Source organism: Misgurnus anguillicaudatus, chromosome 16, assembly GCF_027580225.2.
Source record: "Misgurnus anguillicaudatus chromosome 16, ASM2758022v2, whole genome shotgun sequence".
In the NCBI taxonomy this organism is placed as follows: domain Eukaryota; kingdom Metazoa; phylum Chordata; class Actinopteri; order Cypriniformes; family Cobitidae; genus Misgurnus; species Misgurnus anguillicaudatus.
The window spans coordinates 19,329,882-19,356,527 of NC_073352.2; the positions used below are offsets into that span (position 1 = coordinate 19,329,882).

Sequence of the window (26,646 nt, forward strand, 5' to 3'; positions counted from 1 at the left end):
TAATCAATCAAATATCTATCAAAAAAAAAATAAAAAATCAGTCAATCATGACTTCAACGCCAACTGGTACCCAAGTAAAAATAAACATTTATTATGCAAACTGTTTTGGCTATTGGCAGGTGTTACAAAATTGTACGGGGCTCACCTGCACACGCTGCAGACGAAGCACTGTGGATGATATGTGCGTCCCAGAGCGGAGACCACCTCCCCTGAGATAAAGTCCCCACAGCTGTCACACTTTGTGCCATATAGCCGCTGGTAGTCTGCTGTACAGATGTACTCGCCACCCTTCTGGAAGAATCCGGAATGTGCCAAGTCACAACCACAAACTGGAAGCACAAGAGACAGACAGGAAATATTTATTTAATGCTAAAACACTGTCTTATATACAAGTGCAGAGAAAACTGAAGAAGTGCTACAGTATGTGTACTGTCATTAAGTTTTTATATACTGCAGGAGGAGATTGAGTTGACATGCAGATAAAAAGTAAACAGCTGCAGAACCAGTCAAGAGTTTATGAGGGACTGTTTAAAAAGTTTTGGTCGTCTCAAAATCACAGCGCAAGGAGAACACCAAATGGATCTTTTTGAGATTCAGCATAGTTCCTGTGGTACTTTAAAATGTAAAACTTTTATATATTTATGGTAGGAAATGTACAAAATATCTTCATGGGACATGATCTTTACTTACCGATAATATCCTAATGATTTTTGGCATAAAAGAAATATATATTTAACCCATACAATGTATTCTTGGCTATTGCTACAAATATACCTGTGCAACTTATGACTGGTTTTGTGGTCCAGGGTCACATAAATTGATCTTATACTGATTCTATAAGATGTCCACATATTGACATTAAATTTAATAAAAACTACTTACACAGGTACTAGTATTAAAGGTCACCTATTTCATTTATAAAAAAAACAACATTCTTTTATGTATTTGGAATAATACAATGTGTTTGCGTGGTTTAAGGTAAAAAAAAACACATTATTTTCCACATACCATACATTTTGTAACTCCAGATTTCACTCTCTTCCTGAAACGCACAGATTTTGTACAAAACTGTAATCTGTACGTTGTGATTGGCCTGAATACCTCTGACGTCAGCCGGAAATGTGACGCTCCTTACCATGTTTGAAAGATTCACTCACAATGCAATGCTAACAGGAGTTAACTTACAGGCTGTCGGTCTTTACTACATCACCAATCCCAGGAACTAAACTGTTGCCTACAATCCGTATGTTTTTTGTAGTTCAAGTAAAGAGATTTATGTTGCAGATGATAACTCATGTCATCATTTACTTTGGGGTATGTAGCTTTTGCATAGCGTTAACATGTAATAATACACTATTACACACCAAAGGAAATGTAAAATCGTGAATCGGACCATATGTGCCCTTTAACTCTCTAAAAAACTGAACCTGGGGTGAGATGTGATACTGTTGTGTGCAGACATAACCATATTTCAACATCAGTGCAAGAGATCACATGCATTCATAGCATGCTGAAGAATCTCCCTTATCTCAGCAAGACTCAAATCATCATGGCATACTGTTACTGCATCTGCATCATAGACACACACACACACCCTGTCTCACAGCCCACGGCATCCATCATCCTTGTACTGACAGCTGATATTGGCTCGCAGAATCGGCAATGATTGCCTTTTGCAAAATGTGTCACTGTAAATCAATATTTTAAAGTCACACACTGTTCCCTCATAAGTCACTTGTATGTCATCTAAGTTGTCTTGCACTTTGCTTTTTTAAAAAGTGCCTTTTAAAACAATTGAATATTTCCACTTTCCAGAAAATTGTACGATTCAAGTTCGTTATTAAATGTGTATTTTTCTTGCCTTTATAGATTGATGACCTACAAAAGTAAAATGAACGACCTGAATCTTCAAGAATCGGTCAAGAGTAAAGCTCAGACCCTGAGAAAAAAGACCAAAAAACCTCTCAAAATAGTGTTGCCTGCGGACTTTAGCAGGGCAAAGAGATCTTTAGTGTGTGCCAGCGGCTTTAACAGAACTGAGATTTTGACTGAATTCTGAAGTCTTTGGTGGAGTGTTACCACATGTGCAAATTATAGCCCTGATGTGGATATGTGTGCGTCTGTGCGTCTGTCAGTGCCAGGCAGCCAGATCTCAGACAACCACAACACAATGGCATGTTGCTTCAAATGGCCCAACTGGATTGAAACCCTGCAATAAAATGGAGAACACTAATATTTGAAGCTTAATGGGAAAAAAATCTTAAGGCCCTTTTAGCTCAAATTACCTAGAAAGACAGAGAACATTAAAGAAAAATTCACTCAAAAATGAAAATACTGTCATCATTTACTCACCCTCATGCTGTTCTTAGCCTGTGTGAGTTTCTTTCTTCGGCTGAATTCAAAAGAAGAGATTTTGATAAATTATGACGGTACCCATTGACTTCCATTGTAGGATAAAGAAATAGTATGGAAGACAATGCGTACCGTCAACTGTGTGCTTACCATCATTTATCAAAATATCTTCTTTTGTGTTCAACAGAATAAAGAAACTCATACAGGTTTAAAACGATGTTAGTAAATGACAGAATTTTCATTTTTGGGTGAACTATTCCTTTAATATTACTACCTAAGGAAAAACTACTCGATGTGTAGGTAACCTAATGCAAACTATGTCTCACAACCAAACGCACGTGAGAAGTGACAAGGAAACAATGCAAAGTCACACATGCAAGACCGGAGTTCTCATGTGAGACTGGGATTATTAATAAAAATGGTCGCCCGCAAGAAGCTTTCAAAATTGCATGTGTGCTCATTTGCAGCAGAAAGAAGAAGAAATAAAGATTATGAAGGAGGAAATTGTTGGAGAGACTCCTCCCCCAACTTCCAGCTGTCTTGTATGTTGCTCTCTCATTGGCTGTAGGTCATCGCCAACGTTATTTTCAGTCAAAACACATTTCACACGGCATGATTTTGAATCGCCACCAGGTCCAGATATTTACAGATATTTACCATGCCAAATATTTCACGGGTGTCGGCGCAGGGTTTTCCCGCAGAAAATTTGTTAGTTAAGGTGGTATGGGGCCGAGGGCGTGGTAATCAAAGGGGCGGGGCGTATGCGTCATGATGAAAATTAAAATATTTAAATAAAATAAATAAATAAAATATTTATTTTTAAAACACTCAAATAAAACTTAATTTTTGAAGAAACTATGACAAAAAATGAACACATACTAGATTATCAATGAATTAAATGTTTTTAACTTTTTAAAAGTGAAACTAAAGGGTTAATAAACACAAACTAAAGCAGATGTTGTAGAACGTCTGGCGAACGATGATAGATAGCGCAAAAATTTAAAAAAAAATATTATTTTCCACTATTAATTACATTATCTTTAAGAAGTGTAACTACTGTAGCATGTAAATAATGCACATAAATAAAGTGAGCAAAAGCGCTCAACAATTATATCTAATCAACAGGCACGTGAAACCAGGTTGCAGGTTGCTAGCAGGTTGCTCAAACAACAAAATCACCAGCTAACTTACTTTTTTGCAAGAACTAGACTAATACAATAACAGACTGGCTTAAATAACCCTAAACATAAGTCCACTTACAGTTTTCATGGACACGCGTTTTATCAACTGGCTATCCTCCAAAAATGACAGAGCACGTCTTATCTCATTTCGGCCGTGTGGTGCGTGTGAACGCTCACAGTGTGAAGCACGTCTGCGCTATTCTCCAAGATGTTTTATCAAGTGGCTACTCCAGACAGTGATGGTCCGGACCACGTCTTTCTCATTTCGGCCGTGTGGCGCGCGTCCCTGCTCACGGTGTGATGCGCGTACGTGCTATTCTCCGAGATGCACTTGACGGCCTTTTGTGCAGCAAATGTTTTATTTTTTTTGGACGACCTAGTAAAGGCAGAAGGGTTTCCAAGCTTAGGTAGGCCGCCTCAACTGAAATATGCTGCGGGAAACCCTGAGGCAACTCGTCGGCCATTCTCTTAGATCACGTCATGATAATTCACACGGTGTGATTGTCACTCGCGTGCACGAGCATCAATTTTCCTGTGATTTCGGGCATTTGTCTGCGATTTCTGAAAACCTGTCAGCAAGTCAAAATCAGGGCTAAAACCATGCAGTCTAAACTCGGCATAAAGTATCAAGACAAAAAGTATCAGCTGTGATGCCTGGAAATAGACAGCAACTTTTTTACTCTGTGAGTTGATTATCGCTCCTCAACTTGGTCAATTTTTGTTTCTAATGTCGCAAGCGAAAAAATGCACATCAGGAAATCTGACGCATACTTTTTTGACCTGAGGGAGGAGTTCTAAACACAACGTTTGCAGTCCGCCTAGAATTAAAGCATTGTTACATTTTTGGAGAGGTGCGCATCAGACTATGCACAGCCTATGGCGTAGGTTCTACACAGAAGTATAAATCAAGCTTAAGGACAACATGTTGTTTTATGATGGTTTGGTGCTGGTCTAGCTGGGGAATTCAAATGGGGATACCAGCAAACCAGCACCCCATATTGGAAATCAATGATCCAAAGCAGTTTGTACAGTAACTTTTGGAAGCGTCCCTTCTGGAAAAAATGTATTTGCTACACTACAACAAAGAGTTGACAGAAACTACTCTGAAGCTGTATGTAGGTAATTTTTTTCATCCGACAACATGATACATTTTAAAATTTAATTAGATCCATATTTGCCTCAAACAAAAAGTTATTTATTTGAATGAATAAACAATATTCTTAATTAGGGTGACAAAACATAATTATGAGACATGCATATTTTAGTATTAGTATTAAATATTTTAGTACTAAACAGTGAGACCAAGGGACCTCTGCACAGAGACTCATACACTTTACATCTGAACAAGCATACAGCATCCAATGATACAGACTTTCTAATGCTACATATGGGAGATATTTCAGGGAAGTGTATTAAATATTGACTCGGTTTGCTCGGCTGTAAAGTTGTGTTCACAGTACAATGTGGGAACAACAGTTATACAGCATTTCCCACACTATATTGCTAACTGTTGGAAAAAATAGCAAATTACTGGAAAAGTTACATTATTTTCTATTAACTATTTTAAAGTTTGCACATTTATTTACTTCCCAACACTGCCAATTGTCTCAATTTCAAGAACAATACGTTCTACCTTTGACCTGAATGCTGGTGAATGGTTGCTGTTTAGTGAAACTGGAACTCATTATCCCGACTGTGCTGCTGTTGGCTCATAGTGTTTTTTACACTGACAGCTCTGTGGAGAAACACAGCAAAAAGTGACAGACGTGCTGAGATGTGTATTACTGTGAGACGCTCAGACAGAGAGCAGAAGCTAAAAGGGACCCAGAGGGCCCACCATTTCTTCTGTGGGCATGCCTCCATCCCTGATCACAGGATAATAATCCTGATCTCCATTGGAACGATAAAGAAGATGAAGCGATTCAATACTCAGTGTCAACTGTATGATGTGTAGTAGTTTAAGAATCAACTATTGAAAACAAAAACGCTATAGGACACAACCACTGATTTGAATATTAGGATAATATCAATGGTGTTTAGGGCACTTATCGTTACACATTATGTTGTTTATATGAATAAATTGATTGTATTCGGTCATGCACGCTTAAGTATTTAAAAAATAAAAATGCAGTTCCCATCCATCAAAAGCCATATCACACCATCTCTACAGGAGCATGTCATGAAAACGGCAAAATGTCAAAAACCTCACCAAAAAAATAAATTTAATTAAGATAATAGATTTACAGTATGATTGACTGAAATGGATTTGTTTAAAAAAATCAAAATGGCTTTTAAACGGACCGGTCCAGAAATTAGTGAAAAACATTTCAGTATTGATAAAAGGGTCGCAAAACAGCCGTTCATTGGTTGGGAGATTGAAAGAGGACGTCCTTCCTAACACAGTTGCCATAGGAATCCTAAACCTTCCACGGTTGCCCTAGAGACAGCAGGGTCCCATACAAAATGCCTGAGGTGTGAGTCTGCTTATTTGTGTGACTGTCACTTTTCAATAACAGGCAATGTATACATTCACCCCGTATGAAAAACATAACCTCTCAATATAACTAATCAATAGTCTATTATATCGGTAATGTCTATTGTGATGTCTACCAAGGAACTTGTATGGCGTGTGTTCAAGTTTCCATCAAGCTTGTACCGAGTTAGGGTGTGTCTGTTCGGGTGGGTGAAAATTCTCTCTGGGATTTGATGGCTTGTTGTAACCACTGTGTGCTTTTAAATTAGGACCACATGGAGAGCAAATTCTCAAGTCCCTACAATATATCAGCTTTACCAAAAACTTTACCCTCCCGCCGACGCTGACATCATGTGCATACCCTCTATAGACTGCCAAAAAACACCAAAAGGAGAAGTAAATAGATCGTTCATGCCAACGTCCACAGACCACAGGTGGGCTGACAAGCTGCTAAGGTCACAAGCAGAGATATTTTTTCAAGTATTTTTATTTTATCCATGTTTTTCTTTGGAAAACATACATTCCAAAGCATATTATCATATTTTTTACTCTATTACATTTAATAAATACAAGTTTTTGTTTTACATTTAATATTTAAGTACATTTACAAACTTTTACTCAAGTAAAAGTACACAATTTTAATGTAATTAGGTATTAAATACATTTTAATATCCAATATTAAAGAATACACAGTATGATTATATGCTTTATATTTTTTCCCAATACAAACACCCTAATAAAGCACAGATGCTTGGAAAATGTAACTAATGTAAGTATTGTCCACCTCTGCTATCAAGTCCAACTAAATTCAATTTAAGCTGATAATAGTCAGTTCTACTGGCATTTTCGCAGCAGCCGCTATGAAAACCAGCCATTTTGTTGAACGTTTGCCACTCGACGGGGCGAGTATCGGCGTGGTCACGTGGAAAAGTGACGTCAATGCATTCCCTCTATTCTGGAATAGCGTTTGTAATGCTACTTCTTCTGTGGCACAATTGGAGTTTCTGCTCGAGAGTGCCCTCTTTCTTTTGGATGTGGCGGCATTTTCATTAAAATTAATTCATTAATAAAACGCGCATTTGCACGATTAATCATTACAGCCCTAGTTTAAATGTACTGTAAGTCGCATTGAATAAAAGACAATTAAGCAAGCATTGCAACATATGTTGTGACATTCTAGAGAGAAAGTGACAACTTCGTTAAAAATGCCATTTTTCATCTATTTTCTCCTGCATACTGCACCCAATTCAGGCTTGTTCACTTTCACCCACCTACTGAAAAGTCTCCATCACTGCCCTTCAATAACATCCAACTCCTCCAGCAAAACTCTTGTGCCTACTCGTCTGAAGCTGGTTCAGGGAGCACAAGTTATATAGAAGCTGTATATAAATATCTCTCTCTCTCTCTCTCTCTCTCTCTCTCTCTCTCTCTGATTGGGGACCAGCGGGAGGTTGGCTGATTATGTATTTATCAGTAGCCAACAGATGCAATTAAAATTTCCTTCCTCAGGACTTTCCAAAACCTCAATACAGCCCCACTCTATTCCTCACCTTTAGTTCTCCTTTTCTTTATTCTAAGATCCTTTCATTATAGCATTCTCTCATTGTCTTTATTTCTTCAACTCTTCTTGAGGTAGAGCAGAGAGAGACAGACATCTCTGTCCTAAACTTCCAGTTTAGGTGATTTCATATGTCAACATTGGTTTTTAGAGATCATGCACCCTGCCTTTAAGTGTTTATATACACATATAAAAGTGTCCTGTTATTATTTTATCCATTTGGCCCCCTTTTTTGCCTTGAAACTTCACAAAATAAAAAAATCTTGATCTATTCTCCACTTCACTTCAAGCCTATCTGGTTGACAACATAGCATGTTGGACCACACACAACAATGGCTCCCTTATCTGTCTACACCTGTTTTTACCACCGTGATGCTTCTCTTCCACTTTGCTGCTGCTAATGGGAAACTCATCAGCTGTAATTAACGTGCCGTTTTGACTGAAAGATGGAGTAAGTGTGCAATGAGAGAAGAGGAAGTGATTAGTCCCCTTCAGGGCCTGACACGGCCCTCCACTGAGCACCAGATGGTCTTTTGTAGACTCCATTGGATCGTAATAGCAAGAAATCAAGAGAATGACAACAAAGGCATGATGCATGTGTTGTAACGGTTAAATAAATCCGAGAGGCTGAAGTTTCCTCAGAAGAGTGCAGCTAGAGGCGAACCAGTCTGACTCATTAAAAAGCCCATTTAGTACTTACTGCTTGTTCTCTATATGGGGCACAATATAAAATTCTTGAGCATAAGTAGAAGTATGTAGATAACATTATACCCACCCGATTGGATATGCTATTATTTAACAATGCACGAGTCAAATAGATTTCAACAGTCACTGTTATCAGTTTGAATACAGCAGTAATAATGCATTGTTAAAAATCTCTTTAACACTGGCAAATGCTGGTAGACTGTTTCTTCTAATGTTGATTTAAACAGACAGATGTAATGTTTTTGGCAAGTTTACTGTCTATCAGAAACCAAGATCCCCACCTGAGAAATGCATAACAATGCAGAGCCTTATATATGATTATATATGGGGAATATATGATTTTATTCTTCAAATACAGTCTTTTGACCTCTTAAAGAGCACCTATTTTATTGCTAAAAAAATCTTTATTTTATGTATTTGGTATAATATAATGTGTTTGCATGGATTATGGTTAAAAAAACACTATTTTCCACATACTGTAAATTTTGTACAAAGCTCATGGATCTGGAAAAGCGCTGTGTCCCTGATTGGGCAGCTGATCTGTATGTTGTTATTGGCCTGAATACCTCTGACGTCAGCCGGAAATGTGACGCTCCTTACCATGTTTGAAAGATTCGCTCACAATGCAATGCTAACAGGAGTTAACATACAGGCTGAGTCCGAAGCGAGAGGAATTATGATAATGTCGGTCTTGTCCACGTCAACAGGCCCAGGAAGTAAACTGTCGCCTACAATCCATGTGTTTGTTGTAGTCCAAGAAAAGAAATTTACGTTGGAAACGATAACTCGCGTCTTCGTTAACCTTGACGTTTGTACCTTTTTCATATCGTTAACATGTACTCATACACACTTACATACCAAAGGAAATGTATAATCGTGAATCAGACGATGCTCTATAAAACCTACATTGCTTTTATTGTATTGAACTAAAAAGAGCTTATTTGGCCATTCTAACACTAATACTGTTTTTTCCTGTTTGTCACAAGAATAAACGCATATTCATGCATTTAACATCATTGTAGGTGGCACATCTGGAGTTTAATTGGGTTGAAATGCATTCGATTAATCTATGATCTCATCCAGATCTTCAGGCAGACACATTCTGACTGTGAGAGAAGGTCTCCCCAGCAACTATAGAATAGGCTTAATGATTGGACGGGCATATGTTGCCATAGCTACGAGAAGCTCCCATCCTGCTCAGTCTTCCTCCTCCACTGGCTGACAGCTCAGCAATAGCTTCACTCTGCACATACAGCTACTGACCCTTGGTATTATCTTTATTACAGTGGCTTTATTGCTTTATATTGAATATTTTTACTGTATTCGTCTGTGCATTTAACCTAAAAATGCTTTTGTTTGCTTTTCTGTGTGCTCAAACATTTAGTTTTCTGGATCAACAGTCAGAGATTGTAGCTAAACTGTTATTGATTCAACCAAGGCACTGAAAACACAAGCGTGTAATCATGCATTATAATTTCCAAATGCAAAGACTGAAAGTCAACTAAAATATTGAGGCAAGTCGCAGACCGGTTCACAAACACTGTATAGGAAAAGAATCTGCATACGCTAGGGAAAAAACTAAATTTCACACACACTATTAAGTCTTCTTTATTTAACCATCATTTTATAAAGGGTTTTACGTTGGCAGATTTCCTAATGAGCTGTCAATCCTTTTCAGAAGAAGCAGTGCTGAGCAGCATTATTTGATTCGTGAAGTAAACTAACAGCTCATGACCACATGGCAGCGTTCAGAGGAATTTGTTGACTCTAACAAAACTGTAGCTGTCTATATTTAGTGGTTAAGTACCCTGACGTTTAAATTACAGCTAATTTGCAGATTGAGACGAATTTGATTAATAATGTATGGAAGGCTTATAGTCTCTTTATATTATATACTACATATTTCTAGCTGCACCGTCAGCAGAGGATGACACAGGTCATGGCAAGATCATGGGTTCAATTCCCACAAAGTAATATACACCACCATTTAAAAAGTATTTCGTTGGATTTGAATTATAGTAAACTATGGAATAATATGAGAATTATGGTGTGACAAAAGCATCCAAAATAAATCAAAACTATGTTCAATTTTAGCATAATCATTGTTTCCTAAATTCAGCAAAATCATATTCTTGGAATTTTATCTTGAGGTCTCACCCTGGGATGATTTTTAAACTGTACTGAAGGAAATCCCATCTACTGTGGGCTTTTGTTGGCTGCCTCTTACAGTACATGGATTTCATTATTGTGATGGCATTATTATATTTTTTTTGTCTAAAAAAGTCATTTTAAAATTTAAACATACACATTCAGTCTAAACAACACTCTAAAAATGGCTGGGTTATTTTTAACCCATGCTGGGTAAATATTGGACAGCACACATGTTGCGTTAAAACTATAAACGATTGTTTACAATAACCCAGCAGTTGGGTTAAAACAACCCAGCATTTGGTAAATTTTTACCCAGCGCTGTGTTCTGTTCAATATCTACCCAGCCATTTTTTAAAGTGTACTAATTCTGTAGATTTGTAAGAACTTGCAGGGTTCCCACAACTTAGTTGACGTCAAATTCAAGGACCTTTCAAGGACTTTCCAGGTCCAATACCCTCAAATTCAAGGACTAAATGTGGGGACACATTTCAAGTAAGAGCAAGGTTACATTGTGTAACCTTTTAAGATACATTGTTACAGTTCCCTTTCGAGGGAACTTGCGCTGCGTCACTGCAATGACACTTTGGGGACGCTTCCAGGGGTAAGTGCAACTTAATGTGTATATCAAATTCAACCAATGCTGAGGCTTAACGACAAAAGTAACGTGGGAGCCAGGAAGTATATTGCCAAAGACAGCGTTACACGGACACAGGAAGTATGGCAAGGGAGACGCAGCGCCTCGTTCCCTTCTCAGGGAACAACAGTTATTAAGTAACCCGAGACATTTTCATGTGTTAAACGAAACTATGCAAAAAAGCATTTTGGTACTATGAATCAACATTCGCATACATAAGATACAAGCATGTAAAGCGAACAGTTTAGCACGTGTGCTTAAAAGGCTAGAAATTTTATGATATTATTCAACACTACACAGGGAACAATATGGATTTTTTTCCAGAAAACTTCTTGCATAAAATAGATTTCAAGCACTTTCAATGACCTGTATCTATGTATGTATATTTTCAAAAAACTTACTAGGGCCTTGAATTATTTCCCCTAGATTCACAAACTTTCAAGGTTTTCAAGGACCCGTGGGAACCCTGAACTTGAGAAACATTTGAAGTGTTTCAAAACTTTTAAATGTATATAACAGTAATTTTGGACCGCTATCTCAGAACAATGTCCTTGAGCAGTGGAGAGAGAACTGGCGGCCGGTGACTTCTTTTCCGAGGGATGCCAATTCAAAATGTGTTTGTTGCGTCATGTAAACCATGTGCATCATGAGTCATTTTAAAATACCCCTCCAAATCATTGAATTCAGGTGTTCCAATCATTTCCAGTGATAGGAACTCTTAATACTTCATCATACAAGACATTTTGGACAATTTCATGCTCCCAAATTTGTGGGAACCGTTTGGGGATGGCCCCTTCCTGTTCCAACATGTGCACCAGTCCACAAAGCAAGGTCCATAAAGACATGTATGAGGGAGTTTGGTGTGGAGGAACTTGACTGGCCTGCACAGAGTCCTGACATCAACCCAATAGAACATCTTTGGAGACGAATTCGAGCGGAGACTACGAGCGAGGCCTTCATTCCACATTCACAAAATACAAGCAAGACACTCACTTAACACTAAACTCTGATTACACATGAGATTAAGCGAGGATCTGGCAAACGTGAGTGTCTTTTTTATCATAAACCCTTTAGACGCGTATGCAGCAGGCTTTTTTTTTGACTTGACATGTGATGCACATAGGTTGACATGACGTGCCGAACACATATCTTGAAATGATGAGCCACACACATGACAGCCTATATACATATTGTGACGAACTTCGCATCAGCTGCCATCCAAAAAGAAGTCACCGGCCGCCACTGGAACTGTTACTGGTACTTAAAGGAACAGTATGTAAGAAATGTATATCAATTAATCATAAAACGGCCCTGATATGTCACTAGACCTTAAGAAATAATTTTCATTTCAAATAGTTATATCACTGACAACAGTGGTCTGGCCAGGATATTGTCATTTAAAAAGTGGAGTTGCAGCCCTCAATTGATGTTTATGTTGTCATTTTGTGTATTGGCCACCAGTTGTGGGATTGCAGTACCAGTTTTAGCCACAAGTTTTGTGATTGCAATACCAGTTTTGGCCACAATCCTACACACTGTTCCTTTAAAGTTCATAGATGGTGCTTGTACCTGTGCTTCACTCACTACAGAGAAACAACTGCTGGTAAAGGTGACACCACTCAGATGTACTAGCAACTCAAATACCCCACACATACGGTTTAATTATAGAAACGGATCACATGCTGTTCTTTTGTACTATATTGAAGATAATATTATTCAAACATATTCTCAAAAACATTTGTCTTTGAAAATGACACACTGTCTTCCTGCTTTGTACTAGACTGTTTCAAGAAGTTTAAACGAAACACTAATTAAAAATCACCCATATAAAGTATTTAAATATCAGTTACCTGGAAAACAAATAATAAGATAGCCGCCTAAGATACTGGTATATAACTTCATCAAAGCAATACATGCATCTAAAAGAGGCCAACATCCATATCTGAATGGCAGTAAACCCAAATAGTATTTGTTCATACTTAAAAATGAATGATGTGTGATTTTGAGTGTTATCGCATTACACAATAAACCATCAAAGTAAGTGTCATCCTCAGACAAATGATGCTCGAGCTTTATTTTCTAAGCCATTATGCAACGACCTGTCTAACCAACTGTTTACACACACATGGTCATTTAGGGTTTCATCTAATGCAACGAAACCTGCATGCATTTTTAAGTATAGTGCTTTAGTGTACAAATTAATTATGGGGTCAGTGTATATCTCTTGTAATCAGGGGACCACCACACAAGTGTTTGTCTTTCATCTCCTACAGAGCAATCTTTAATCTGACTGTTATTTCAATAGGGGAAAAATGCATAACCAAATGGGCATTTAATGAGCTTTCTGTGCCTGCACATCTAACAAGATGCCCATAATGGCAGTGCAAAAACAAATAAAATTGCCTTTGCATGATCATGTGTATGTGTGTGCTTGACATATATAATGAGAAAAACGAAGGACAAAAGGAAGCCTCCATCATGTTTGTGTGTAATTGTGTACACAAGAAGGATATACAGGTGATGAGAGGCTGCCTCCCATTTACACAAACTATCCATTGATGCGCCCTTGGAATCAGCTGGTTCATCCATACCTGAGAGTACAGCATCAGCCTGTTCTCATGGCCAGTGCATGTTAAACAGCCTCAGTTTTAGCTGTATCTATGTGACCTTGGCCCATATACTTCATCATGTGTGCTATAGTGCTTGCTGTTTCAATTAGCTACTGTACAGTACAATGGCAAAGGCATTGCCTTTTCCTCACATCCTTGTTTATAAAGGCACATTGTCAAGTACAGCCAACCTATCCAATCTGTTTGATTGTTGTCCAAACCAAATACACCACTACAAGTAATTGATTTCCTGACCGGTTACCAATTCAACACTTACGCTAATCATTCATTGCTTTTTGCATTCAAGCTCAGCTCAGATCAATAAAAGGCAGTGGTGGAAAACAAAGCAAACCAACATAGTGGGCAAACAAATAGACATGTTCTGTATGAGAGAGATCATGCAGAGTTTTTGTTTACAAGATTAGTTTACAAGAATCTGCCACATATAAGGAAAGATGTAAAAGTGGAGTGTGTTTACCATCACTAGCGCTGACCTTTGACACTACATACTGAGGGAGCTGGGGATTCTTGTGAAAAATCCCACAAATGCTGCCCCTTCATCCAATTAGCTGGGCCTCAAAGCCCCAAGGCCTCTCCGCTCATCAAAACGCTCTGTTCTCCCAACCAAACAAAGCGCAGCATGCATGGAGGCCAAGCTGTCAGTCAGCGGAGTGCAAAGAGAGACGCTAAACAAAGCACCAAGCCGCAACGCAACAACATTGAAGATATGAGCTGTGGGTGCAGATTGATTGTCGCTGGACTTCCTACACACATAGCGCACGGCAAACACACTCGTGCACAGTACAGTTGTGAGGGAAGGGGTGGGGTTGAGCTAGAGGTGAAATTACATTATTGCTTGCTGCAATTTTCGGTGGAGATAAGGGCGAGCGGACGATTTTGAGAGGAATACAGCTTCATGTGGGCTTCTCGTGATGTCATAACGGAGCGAGGTTGCCGTTCCCTTTCGATCTCTACCTTTCTGTATGAGCCCCTTTTACCCCACCTTCCTGCTTACCAACTATGCCCCAGGGTTTGCCGTGGGTAAGGTTCCTTCCTATTGGCTGCTGGTTTGATAGTGTTGCTGAGAATAACCACCAACAGGGGCACGGTTCCCCTCCACACAGTTACCACAGCAACCCCTTAAAAGCAATGCAGGGGCCATGTGAAAACACAAGTTTAGTGTAAGCAAAGAAAAGTGGTACAAGTAAAACCTTAAGGACTCCTAAACCTTAATAATAGCTAGCCACAATAAAGTCATCTTCTTAGATAGGGTATAATTAGGGTTCCAACATTTTTTGTAGGCTTCCTTATCTGTAGGTGATTTAACTTTTTTTTAATTTAAGGCCCTGTTTACATGAGAACGCTCGAGGGTAAAGCAAGGGGGCAGCAAGACGATGACAACCTCTTTGCGACACATCAACTGGCAATGAGCTACGTACAGACGTATTTGATAGACATTCGTAGCACCCAATAAACGGCATAGGGAACCAATCACAGAATTTGGAGGGGGCAGCAAGACAATGAGGACGTCTATGCGACACAACGATTGGTTATGAGCTACGTACAGACGCATTTGATAGACATTAGTAGCGCCCAAAAAACGGCTCTGGGCATTCGTAAACCATGCCTCAAATACAAAAAAATTAACATGTGGTTCCCAGACCACGTCTCATTCTCTATGAGCCTGGTCTAGTGTTAGCCAGGCTAAGTCTTTCTAACAGTTGTACGAAATATTCACAGCTGATCAGGGAAGGCACATTAAATACCTCTATTAAATTTTTGATGCGCCAATTCGTAGGAGGTACTAGATCTAATATCACACACTTTTGCATCACCATATGCACGCAGATTTCCCCCACAAAACGCTCGTATAAACGCGGAATGAAAAGTGATAACGCAACACCACTTTTGCGTTTCCCTTCAGATCGTTTCCGTGTAAACGTAGCCTACATTTCTTCCATCAATGCTATGTCAATGTTAAGGGCATTGATCTGTGGCTAGAAGTTGCTGAGCTAAAATCTTGATGATGTCATGCTGTATAGAGGATCTCGTTGTGCAACAGGTCCCGACTTCAGACAGCCATGGAGTCCCAGGAGTACAGCCAGGATCATTAATTCAGAACTGCACTGCTTTTAACCACTGATGCCAGACTGCTATTAGGTCAGAGAGCACTGCTTTATTTCTTAATGAAGTGCTATTACCGCATAGCATCTATTGAATACTGTATTGTATATCTGAAACAAATCCAAGCTTCTAACACAATCTAAGGGCTCACAGCTAAAACGACAAGCACTGCTGGTGATTGGTATATGTTGTGTATTGGGTGGAAATTGTGCTTTTAAACCAATAAATAGCAGATGGACAAGAGGCTCTTACCTTGGCAGGTGAAACATTTGATGTGAAAGTGGACACTCTGCACTCGAACCACCTCCCCTTTACACACTTCCCGGCAGCGAAAGCAGCGGATTGGTCCAGAGCTCCGTTCACTGCCGCACGAGCTTTGCGGATAGGGTACTGTTGAAGAAAAGACAAAAAGACACTAAGTAACAAACCTTAAACTAGGTGTTTTCAGAAATATTAAAATAGTTTATCCCCAGAATGTGTCTGTAAAGTTTCCGCTCAAAATACGCCACAGATCTTTCATTACACGATGTTGAACATGGCCATTTGTGGCTGTAATGAAAAATGCTCTGTTTTTGTGTGTGTCTCTTTAAATGCAAAGAAAGCTTATGTTCCCCTCCCCGTATGCAAAGTAGGGGGTAGAGCGCTTACACATGTGCTTTGGACTGCATCAAAACACGTTTCTCTGGCAGAAGGTTGAACTATTTGCTTATAAGGTTTGCAGAGTCTGTGAGCGGTTATGGTTGGGGGCTCATAAATGTGACATCACACTGCGAGGGAATCCCCAACAGCCTGTTTTGTGTGACTGTTGCAATTTAAAGGAGATTACATAAAGAAGATTAGATGGATTTGTATAATAACAAGATGTTTCTGCACACACACTGGCGACTCATTTTCTGAGGGAACATTTAAAGGTGCATTTTTTTTAGGTTAGGGGGGCTTTAACAGGTGATTTTTTGAAAAGGGAAAAATATGTAATAATCATTTATATTTATGCATTTGGCTGCAATATCTTATCTATTACTTATCTGTCATTCGGTGGAATACACGTCTCCTTCATATCTTTCATACATTTGTGTATGTGTGTTAGATATGTATATCTGTTGAGTAGTGCACCTGAATGTGTCATAGAGTAACAATAAAGCAATTCTAATCAATTACTTTTTATGAAATCACTATAACGTGTTGTCATCGCTTTAGTCTATTTAACCAGGAGATATAGCAGCAAGACCACCATTATCCCTTACATGGTCTCTATTGTTACAATGTTGGCAGCACAGAAGAATTACCAGGCATGAAATCAAGATTCATCAGCACTATGTTTTCACAGCTACCTGAGAAATAAAGTGAGGCGAAAGCCAGGATAAACAAAATGCATACCAGATAATGCATACCGTTAAGTGAGTTTTAATGTGTTTTTGTGTATGTTGGAAAAACAAAAGTATCAGCCAACAAAATGTGTCGGGAAGTGATATTAATCAGATAAACTTGTAAAGGAAATCTGGTAGTATTATCTAGATGAACAGTATAAACACATTGTATGTTAATTAAAGTTTTTGAGGGCAGATTAATGTGATAAGAGCCTCCGTCAGTTTAATGTGACAAAGTGTCTTGTACTTCTAAATCATTTCACATTTTCTCAGCCTACTGGAATTGAGTTTCATTGACATTTTTTCATCTTCAGCTAAAGAACAATGATCCATTAATGCTGTTATATCTCCTCTAGTAGCTCAATCCCACATTGGTAATATTGTAAGCACTTATTCGTTTGGCAGAGCTACACGCTGCCTGGCCACCGGCCAACACTGTTTTCTGAATCCTGTGTGTGGCCCTCGGTGAGTCTATGGTCTCTTATCAGTGCAGACTAGAGTGTTGAATAGTCATGATGCTGTTGAAAGCAGATAACAAAATTTGTACAAAGGTGTGCATTTCATAGACGTATTGCTATGTCATAACCGGAAGCATTTATGGTAATATTTAACAGCTATTTTCCAATAAAGCTTTGTGCCTGAAAGACTTTCACGGCTCACAACAGGGTTAAGCATACAATAACACATAAATGGAGGTGACGCATGAAAAGAGAGTAACTGCATGCAATTAAAAGTTAAAAAAAAAATGTTTTCAGTTTGCATTTACAGTATTTAAAGATCACACACACATACATACACTGTTCTTAAATCTTTTTTAGGATTAAAGTTTTGATTAGCATCTATATTACACGGATACCTTCCATTCATGTTCTGTTGAAAAGTATTACATTTACAATAACATCTAGAAAAAAAAACAAGTTTTAAAAAAGGAAAAACTCTTTATTTAATAAAGAATTTCCTTTACTTAATTTTTACTTTAATAAATAGGGTTGTAACGGTATACCGGTATGGCGGAATACCTTGATATTAACTTTTACGATTATCATACCGTAAACATTTGCTTATACACGGTTTTGGGAAAAAATAAAGCAGATCTCAAGTGCGCTACTACGCACATGCAACTTCATTCGGTGTGACAGCTAGAAATATAAGAGACTACAATTTCTATCCTCTATCCCCTACCAGAAAAAAAGTTTTATCCAGTATATCCAGTTTGCAAATGTGGACAAAGAGTGGCTGCAAAAAGAGGCACTAAAGCCCATTTAAGTGATTTATATTACAGATCAATTTAAGTTGATTATACTTAGGCCATATATACATTTCACTCACTATATGATGATGTAATATATAGAGCAGCTCTAAGAGAATTTAATGAGTATTTTATCATTTTACTTAAAATAATAAAATTAAAAGAATCAAAAATTGTTAAGAATCAAAGTTTACTTTTTTCGAAAGTGTATTTTCCCCCCAAAAAAGTTTAATGTAATATATGTTCAACCCAAAACCCTATCTGTTTTTTTAATAATTTAAGGGTCATTGTAGCTAATGATAATAATAATAATAACAATGTGTTTAATACCGGCAAACCGCGAAACCGTGATAGTTTCTGAGACGATTATCATACCGTGGAAATCTCATACCATTACAACCCTAATACAGAATTGTACCGAGCCCCTAAGATGACATTGGAGTAAAAAAATCTAAAGTTTAGTTTCATGTGCTCACGCGAAACCTTCATGTGCAGAATTTGTTTTAAGTTTAGTTTCGCACGCACACATAAAACTAGCGCGTGCGCACATGAAAACTTTATTTAATTTTTGCTCCATGCCACCTTAGGGGCTCCGTAGAAGTGACACCATTTAAAGCAACAATATTGTAGAATATCCCAACATTGTTTTTTTTATTGGTACAGTAATTTACACAAAAACATTAGTTACATTCTAAAATAAATATACATTTTACATTTCTAGGTTGAACAAAAAGCATTAAATGTACCAAACGACACAATGCAGGGTCAAATAATCCTAGCTGAGAAAACTCAGGGCACTAATGATGAGCAATATTTAGCAAACGGACAGTAAAATCCGGCCCAAGGTGTAAGGTGATAACCACAGGACCTAAGGGGCCGCATCTATTTCTGCCCTCGGCAGAGGAGCCTCTTGAGGATTACAGTCATAGAGGATTGTGGGAGAGCGAAGGTGACAGGCCTGTTCTCAATTCCTCAACAGCTGAGCAGAAGAGAGGTGTAAACAAGACCTTGTGGCCAGACAGAGTCCACTTATCCTTCACAGTAATGAACAGTAAAGATCTAGTGCTAGAATTCATTCTGAATAACACCCCAACTTTCTTTTATTAAATCAACTTTATAGTTAACAAAAGAATTGTATACTAGTAGACTTAGTTAGAAGTTAGAATAACAAACATATTTTTACACTGGGGAGAGGCGCATGAAAAGTATGTAGTTACTTTTTCAGAATGCATCAGATTCAGATGTAATATTAGACATAGTAAAACACATATGATGATGTATAACTAAAATCTTTATGGGACAAAGACTGTGAAAGATTTTGTGATGAGATTCAGTGCAGTCATTTAATGAGATTGAAAAATGGGGTGGCAAATCAACAGTGGCGTGTAGACTGGAGTATTGTCCAACCGCAAATGGAATAAATTATACCTGTTTTATAGTTAATGTTTTGGAATTTATTGTACTGTTTAGGTGTTTACCAGAAAATAACTTGGTTTACACTTGGTATTAAGATGAGTTTTCATCGATCGGATCACAATTGTACAAAAGAGACACATCACATGTACACCTGGTATTTAAATCTGTCTCTTTTGTCCACTTTTGAATGCTTCTGTCCTGAATACTGTGATGGGGTGGTCTGTCAGACTGTGGGCAAGTCTCTCTGCTGTCATTTAAACGCAAGTGGTAGTAATGACGAGTTTATATGGACGAGAACTAATATTATGTCGGAGTGCGCTGCTTGTGTTGTAAGTAAACATGCTGCACAGTATTTTGTGTGTGCATATGTTACAGCTTTCTCTGAATTTTCAGCGCAATTGATGAAATAAGATTGGCAACTTTCACGCGCTTGCAAAATGAAACTGCGCAGAGCAGCCGCTTTAGTTTTATCAATGAAAGGCTAAAAATAGCGCGTGTACACCATGTGTTCGTGCCAGAAGTCAGAAAAGACACAAAACATTGTGTTCGGTATTAGATAAATGGGCGGAGAGAAGGTGGTCTGTGTGGCTGTTGGAACCGAGGGGCAACCTTCCGATCTCTCTGATGAAGCCAATACAGAAGTGACTTAAACTGCAATTCATCAACTGGCCGCTAGAGGCAGGCTCCAAAAGGGAGTCAATTCCCATAGACCTCCATGTTAAACTGTGAGGGGGGTGAGCTTCACCCATGTCCCATCTTTTTATCCATTTTTGGATATCCGCGAGTGATGCGCTGTGACACACGGCCAAGAAACCTATGGGTGACGTCACAGACACTACGTCCATCTTTTTTTTACAGTCTATGGTTCGAACACATTCAACCACATGTGCGTTTACACTACAAAAGCAATCCGATCGAAAGGGTTTTTGCCTACCTCTGAATGTGGTTGGAAGTGGTCGAAAGTGGACGAGCTCAAAAGGTTTTGAACACCGTTTACACCTTGCATTAACGTTGTCCACTTGTGATCCGATCAACGAAAATGCATGTTAATGGCAAGTGTAAACAGCCTCCTTGATACATCATCTGTAAATGCAGTAAAATCCTAAATATTTGAAATAGTGTTCCAAGTACATAGTAGGGGAGAGCGGGGTATGTTGTCACACTTTTCACACTGTCTAACATTTACTGAGCACCATACATCAAAATGGTATAAATCTCATACCAAATGAAAGAAGGAAGTCTTGGGCACATATGTTGTATTCATAACATCTTTATATCTTATCTCATTACAGAGTTGTAGACTGTTGAATAGTGACTGTGCACTTGTGACAATTTGCCCCATCGGAGGGTAAGTTGTCACACTAGGGCGGGTAAGTTGTCACACTAGATTATCTAAAAATAAGAACACAACTACTTAATTGTGAATATTGATTTTAATTTTTTACTCAAACCAAACTGGAAATATAAACATCCGTGCCTGGAGAATCTGGAAAAACAATTATTTCAATCCAAATAATGCACATTTCAATTAAGTGGCAAGACCACTTTACTTTGAACTTTGGTTCAAATGTTCTATGGCTTTCACATAAAACCAGATAACTGAATGGAACGCTGCAGATAACTTGCTTAACTTAACATGTTTAACCTCTGAACAAAACAGATGCCCTGTATGACTAATAGGACTCATCTCCAGAATCACAATTCTGACACACATAAATTGCCTGGCCTGAGGTGCAAGCATCATGGGCCCAATTGTTGCATTTTACACATTTTACCCAGGTCTCCTTTGGACGACTCTTTGAAAATGGCTGTACACAGACGAGGCAGAAGCACTCTTCATCATCTGATGATGACTCTTGCATGATTTTTCTTCTTTTAGCTGCCTTGTTTTTCATAGGTCCAGATTTCTGCTTCCCTTTCTTTTGAAACAGCTTTTTGCTAGATTGAGGCTTATTCTTTTCTATATCATGTTTTCTGAGCATGTTCGATGTGTTTGTTTGTACAGGGGCAAGTTGTCAGATGTGACGACTTGCCCCAAAGTCATTGAGACAACTTGCCCCATACTTACTTGTGTGCTAATGTTGTCTAAATCTCAAGTTTAGCTCATCATATCACTTTAGCTAAAGTATCAAAAGACACTTTACGGTCTCCTCTATTTTGTGCAAAATAATCATTTTAAACATTCACACCTAACAAAGTTGTATTGCATAAAATGTAAAGTGATTTTTTTTTACTTTTTAAGCAGAAAAATAAGAAAATTGTGCTAACCTCAGATTACAGTGATCTTGACCACATGTGAACAGGAAGTTCACTATAGAAGAAGAAGTCACATAAAGTGGCTATTTGATTTTTGAGATAGAGCCTCTAGTGTTGGAGTTATTAACAGTGTGACAACTTACCCGTGTGACAACTTACCCCGCTCTCCCCTAATCTTTCATCCTTTCCAATTTACTGATGTTGACCAGACCGTAGCCTGGTTTCCATTTAGAGATTTGCGCTAAACTTTTGCAATATTTTGTAAATGACAATTAAAAAAAAAAATTCTGAAATGACATCAGGTGATCAGTAAATGCAATAAACTGTTCCTATTGCAGTTTTGCAAAATGATCCTTTGTAGAATTGCGTGACAAACTACCTCACATGAACATAAAATCGTTTTATGCTATATATGGGAGATTTTGCATAATTGACGTTTTCCATTGGATGTCTTTTAACTCTTTCACCGCCAGTGTTTTTAAAAAAAGTTGCCAGCCAGCGCCAGCGTTTTTCATGATTTTCACCAAAGTTTAATGCCTTCCAGAAAATGTTCTTATTTGAATATATAAACATACAATATACCAAAGGAAAGAACAGACCCTCTGCTTTCAAACAAAAAAAAAAACGTTTCTTCCTACCTTGAGTAGTTCTTTTGTAATCAGCTTTTGAATATGGGTAGGTTTCTGCAAAAACACCACATTTTGAGGAAAAAGCAGAGATAATTCCATTTTTGTGACGGACTTTTCATAGAGATCCCATTCAGAGCGATCTTTAAAACAGACACGGACATGCAGCAGCTTGTCATAGGGCAATACTTCCGGGTTTAAAAGTTGCGGAAGTGCGCCACCTAGTGGATAAAAGCGGTATTGCGAAAAGACGGAAAATCTCGTCATTGGCGGGGAAGCGTTTTCTCTTAATTGACGAGATATCTCGTCAATGGCGGGGAAAGAGTTAAAGGTGCGGTGTGTAATTTTTAGAAGGATCTATTGACAGAAATACAAAGTAATATACAAAACTATATTATCAGGGGTGTATAAAGACCTTTTGATAATGAACTGTTATGTGTTTATTACCTTAGAATGAGACGTTTTTATCTACATACACAGAGGGTCCCCTTACGTGGAAGTCGCCATTTTGTGCCGCCATGTTTCTACAGAAGCCCTTAACGGACAAACTTTTTTTAATAAGTTGTCTCCGTCAATTACATGTTTTTCCAGTGGTGGGTACCATAGCTTCTTTATGCGTTTCAAAATGAGGGGTGAGCAGTGGACTCAGCCGTTTGTTGCAGTTGCCAACCTCACCACTGGACGCCACTAAAATTTACACGCTGCAACTTTAATTTGCACAGGCTAAATGCAATTACAGTGATCTCAGTTTAGTTTAGTAAGTTGCCTACAGAACATCTATCATATAGATGAGAAGATCCTAATCAAAACTGATTTATGCCTGTTGTTACATTAGAGCCAACCTGAGTTGAACTGACCCTGTCAGCTTGATGATCACTCAAATAAGCCAATCCCAAGGTCAGTCAGAATGAGGTCTGAGGGTCTCTGTAACTTGCATTTGCCCCCACTGTGCTCTCAGGGATACCAATAATCTGGGATTTCAGCGAAGATTTGAGAAATGTTTCATTGCACAATCATTTAATACAATGAATAAGTTACAAGCTGTTGAGTATAGCCCTAGAAAATAATCTACCCTTATGTTTCCAACAGAAGAATGATTACAAGCACATTATGCATAGACAGACACTGGGTTTTAGCATTGCTCACTAAGCTTAAAGATGGATACTAGGAATCTGTACATGCAAAACAGTTTAACACCTGGCATACTAACAGGGCTTGCGAAAGTTACAGACAAGAAAAGCACTTGAGACAATAGAGAAGATAAATAACACAGAGTGTGTGATAAATAACAGAGCTGCACAAAATCTACTCAAGAAAATGCCATCCTTGGCAGTTTATGATTTTAAAATGCCGAGTAATGACAAGATAGCAGATGTCTCATGACAAAACAATTCCCCCTGCATGCAAATACTGTATCTGTTTTTCAAAGCTAAATGTCTAATTATGAATTCATTTCTTGTAAGTTACTATAAATAATAGCAATCTAATTAGGTTGACAGCCAATGCCAACAAGTGATACTTTATCTTTGTAGATTAGGTTTTACAGCACTTCTTTTACAGAAGCGGAAGACATTCAATAGCAGATTTTTCTTTTAGTTCTAGTATCCACATTTCCCTACAGACACAGCTCCATCAATTGTCCTGCATATGTATCCTAAGGGAAAACATTGGGAATTAAATCTTAAAAATGGATCTGCAGGGAGCGTGCAGGTTTTCCATTTGTTCCCAGGGCTGCTAAATCATAATGTGGACTACAGGAATGACAAATGGGTACTGGCACTCAACTAGACTGCACTCCAGATGGGATGTGTGTCTATAGAGCTACAATAAGTCCAAGTCGACTGACACACTAGCTCAGATCAAATCAACTCTAAGATACAGTAGCAGTGGCGGCCGGTGACTTCTTTTTTCGAGGGTGCTCGATGCGAAGTTCGTCATAACATGTATGTTGCCAGTCATGTGTGTGGTTCGTAATTTCAAAATATGTGTTCTGCACGTCAAGTGATCCTGTGTGCATCATGTGTCTTTTCAAGGTGAGTGCCTGCTGCAGACGCGTCTAAAGGGTTTATTATAAAAGAGACGCTCGCGTTTACCAGATACTCGCATAATCTCATGTGTAATCAGAGTTAACTGTTAAGGGAGTGTCTTGCGTGTTTTTTGTGAACGTGAGCGTCTCTTTTATCATAAATGGTTTTGACGCGTATGCAGAAGGCCCTTATTTTGACAAAACACGACACGTGATGCAAAAAACACATATTTTGAAAACACGAGCCACACAAATGACACTCCGAACACATATTTTGAATTTGTGCCCCTCGGATGAGCAGTCACGAGCCGTCATTGTACAGTAGATCATATGCATTATGTGTGACATTAAGGCACATTCATAGTGCATAACATTTTTGTTTACATAGCTGTTTGGTGATTAATATAGATTTTTATCAGTCAAATTTTAGGGCTAGCAAAGACAATCAAATTTTTATGTAGTGTTTCATATTTTTTTAAGTTACTGTTTTATCCACTTATGTCTTATAGTACCCAAAGTTAGTCAATAAAGTGCCTGAAATGGATTTTGGGGGAAAAGTGTTGCCAAGTGGGTTAACACCATCATGGTTAAAGAGATGTTTATTCAAAAATCAACATTTTCAAGCCTTACGTAATTCCAAAATTGTATTACTTTATTGTGTAAAGACCATTCAAGCTCTTTTTCCATACAAACTAAATGGTGACCACTTTAACTTCCGGAAAAGAGTGCTTGGAAACTCTAAAAAAAACTTTTAAAAAAAGAGAGTGGTGTTCCTGTATATGTTTCTGTTCCGGAAAATGTCTGCCAAATGCAAAAATGTAAATAAAATAAAAAATGAAGAGTTTGGTTTCAAAACGCAATAAATCCATTTTGACTAATTTCTGTAAAAACGTGTTTTCTATACCAAGAAAGTAACAAGATGAAAACCACTATTTTCTGTTACAAACGTTCACATAGCATCTTTATGTTATAATAACATTAAATATTCAAATCCATAATTTGAGTTTCAAAGATTTATTATAAAAACAAGTTCTCTCTTCAAAATGCTATAAATCTATTGAATCACTATATAAATGTGCATTCATCTTTGCCATGTTACATTCACTAAGTTGACTAGTGGTATACACTGATTAAAAAAAATAAACATTAATGGCATTAATCAAAACACTTACTTTGTCATATTAATAACATTGTCATTGCTGCGGTCATCCTTGGGACGTAATCGGTGAACTTTTTTGACAGCGATAGGCTGTAAAATGTTTTGGTCCTGCTCGATTTTCGTTGACTTTGAGTAAAATAATGTAAAGTTTTTCATAAGATCCCCTGGGGTCAATGTGTTAGCATGACAGAAGCTTGATGCTGTAGTGTGAGAACAAGCAACAGCTGGCATTTTTCCGTCTCCCGAGTGCCTCTTGCGTAAATTATTAGATTTGATGGTTTACGTTTCTTCCCCGCCACAGAAAACCACCACATGTTTATCAATGCCATCAAAACTATTATTTCGTTTTTGTTTGTTACTTGATCATGAAGTTCAAAGTAGATGAGGAAAACTAGGATTCGTGTGTATTTAATGCACCGCCATTGATTTTTACAATGCGTGGAATGGTGTGCTGTAATTTGTTGAGTGGATTTATTGCATTCTTCAGAAAAGGAGGAGTGGCGTTTATTGCGTTTTGGGAAAAAGGACAGAGATGACAGAATAACATCGCGGATATTCGATTTTGCGTAAAATTAAGAATGTACTTTTTAATACTGACCTGATACAATACTGATTTTGGCGGTAACAATTTTTTTGGCATTTATCACGTTTTGGAACCAAACTCTTCAAATACATATTTGAAGGTGCAGTTTTAGATTTGGTGTGATGTTAAAGAGGTCTGGGAAGACTGATCTTCACAAGGTTGGGAAGACAGAACGCT

General features: G+C 38.1%; 1 protein-coding gene across 7 annotated transcripts in view; it reads right to left on the minus strand.

The window, feature by feature from the left end:
• ablim3 (actin binding LIM protein family, member 3) overlaps positions 1-26,646 on the minus strand; it is a 68,931-nt gene that overhangs the window by 39,803 nt on the left and 2,482 nt on the right. For all 7 annotated transcript variants that reach the window (XM_055178942.2, XM_055178941.2, XM_055178940.2 and 4 more), the window contains exons 2-3: positions 16,040-16,177; positions 146-329 (exon numbers count right to left, since the gene is read on the minus strand). In XM_055178942.2, coding sequence (XP_055034917.1) covers positions 146-329; positions 16,040-16,177 — 322 coding nt within the window. The remainder of the gene's footprint in view (positions 1-145; positions 330-16,039; positions 16,178-26,646) is intronic.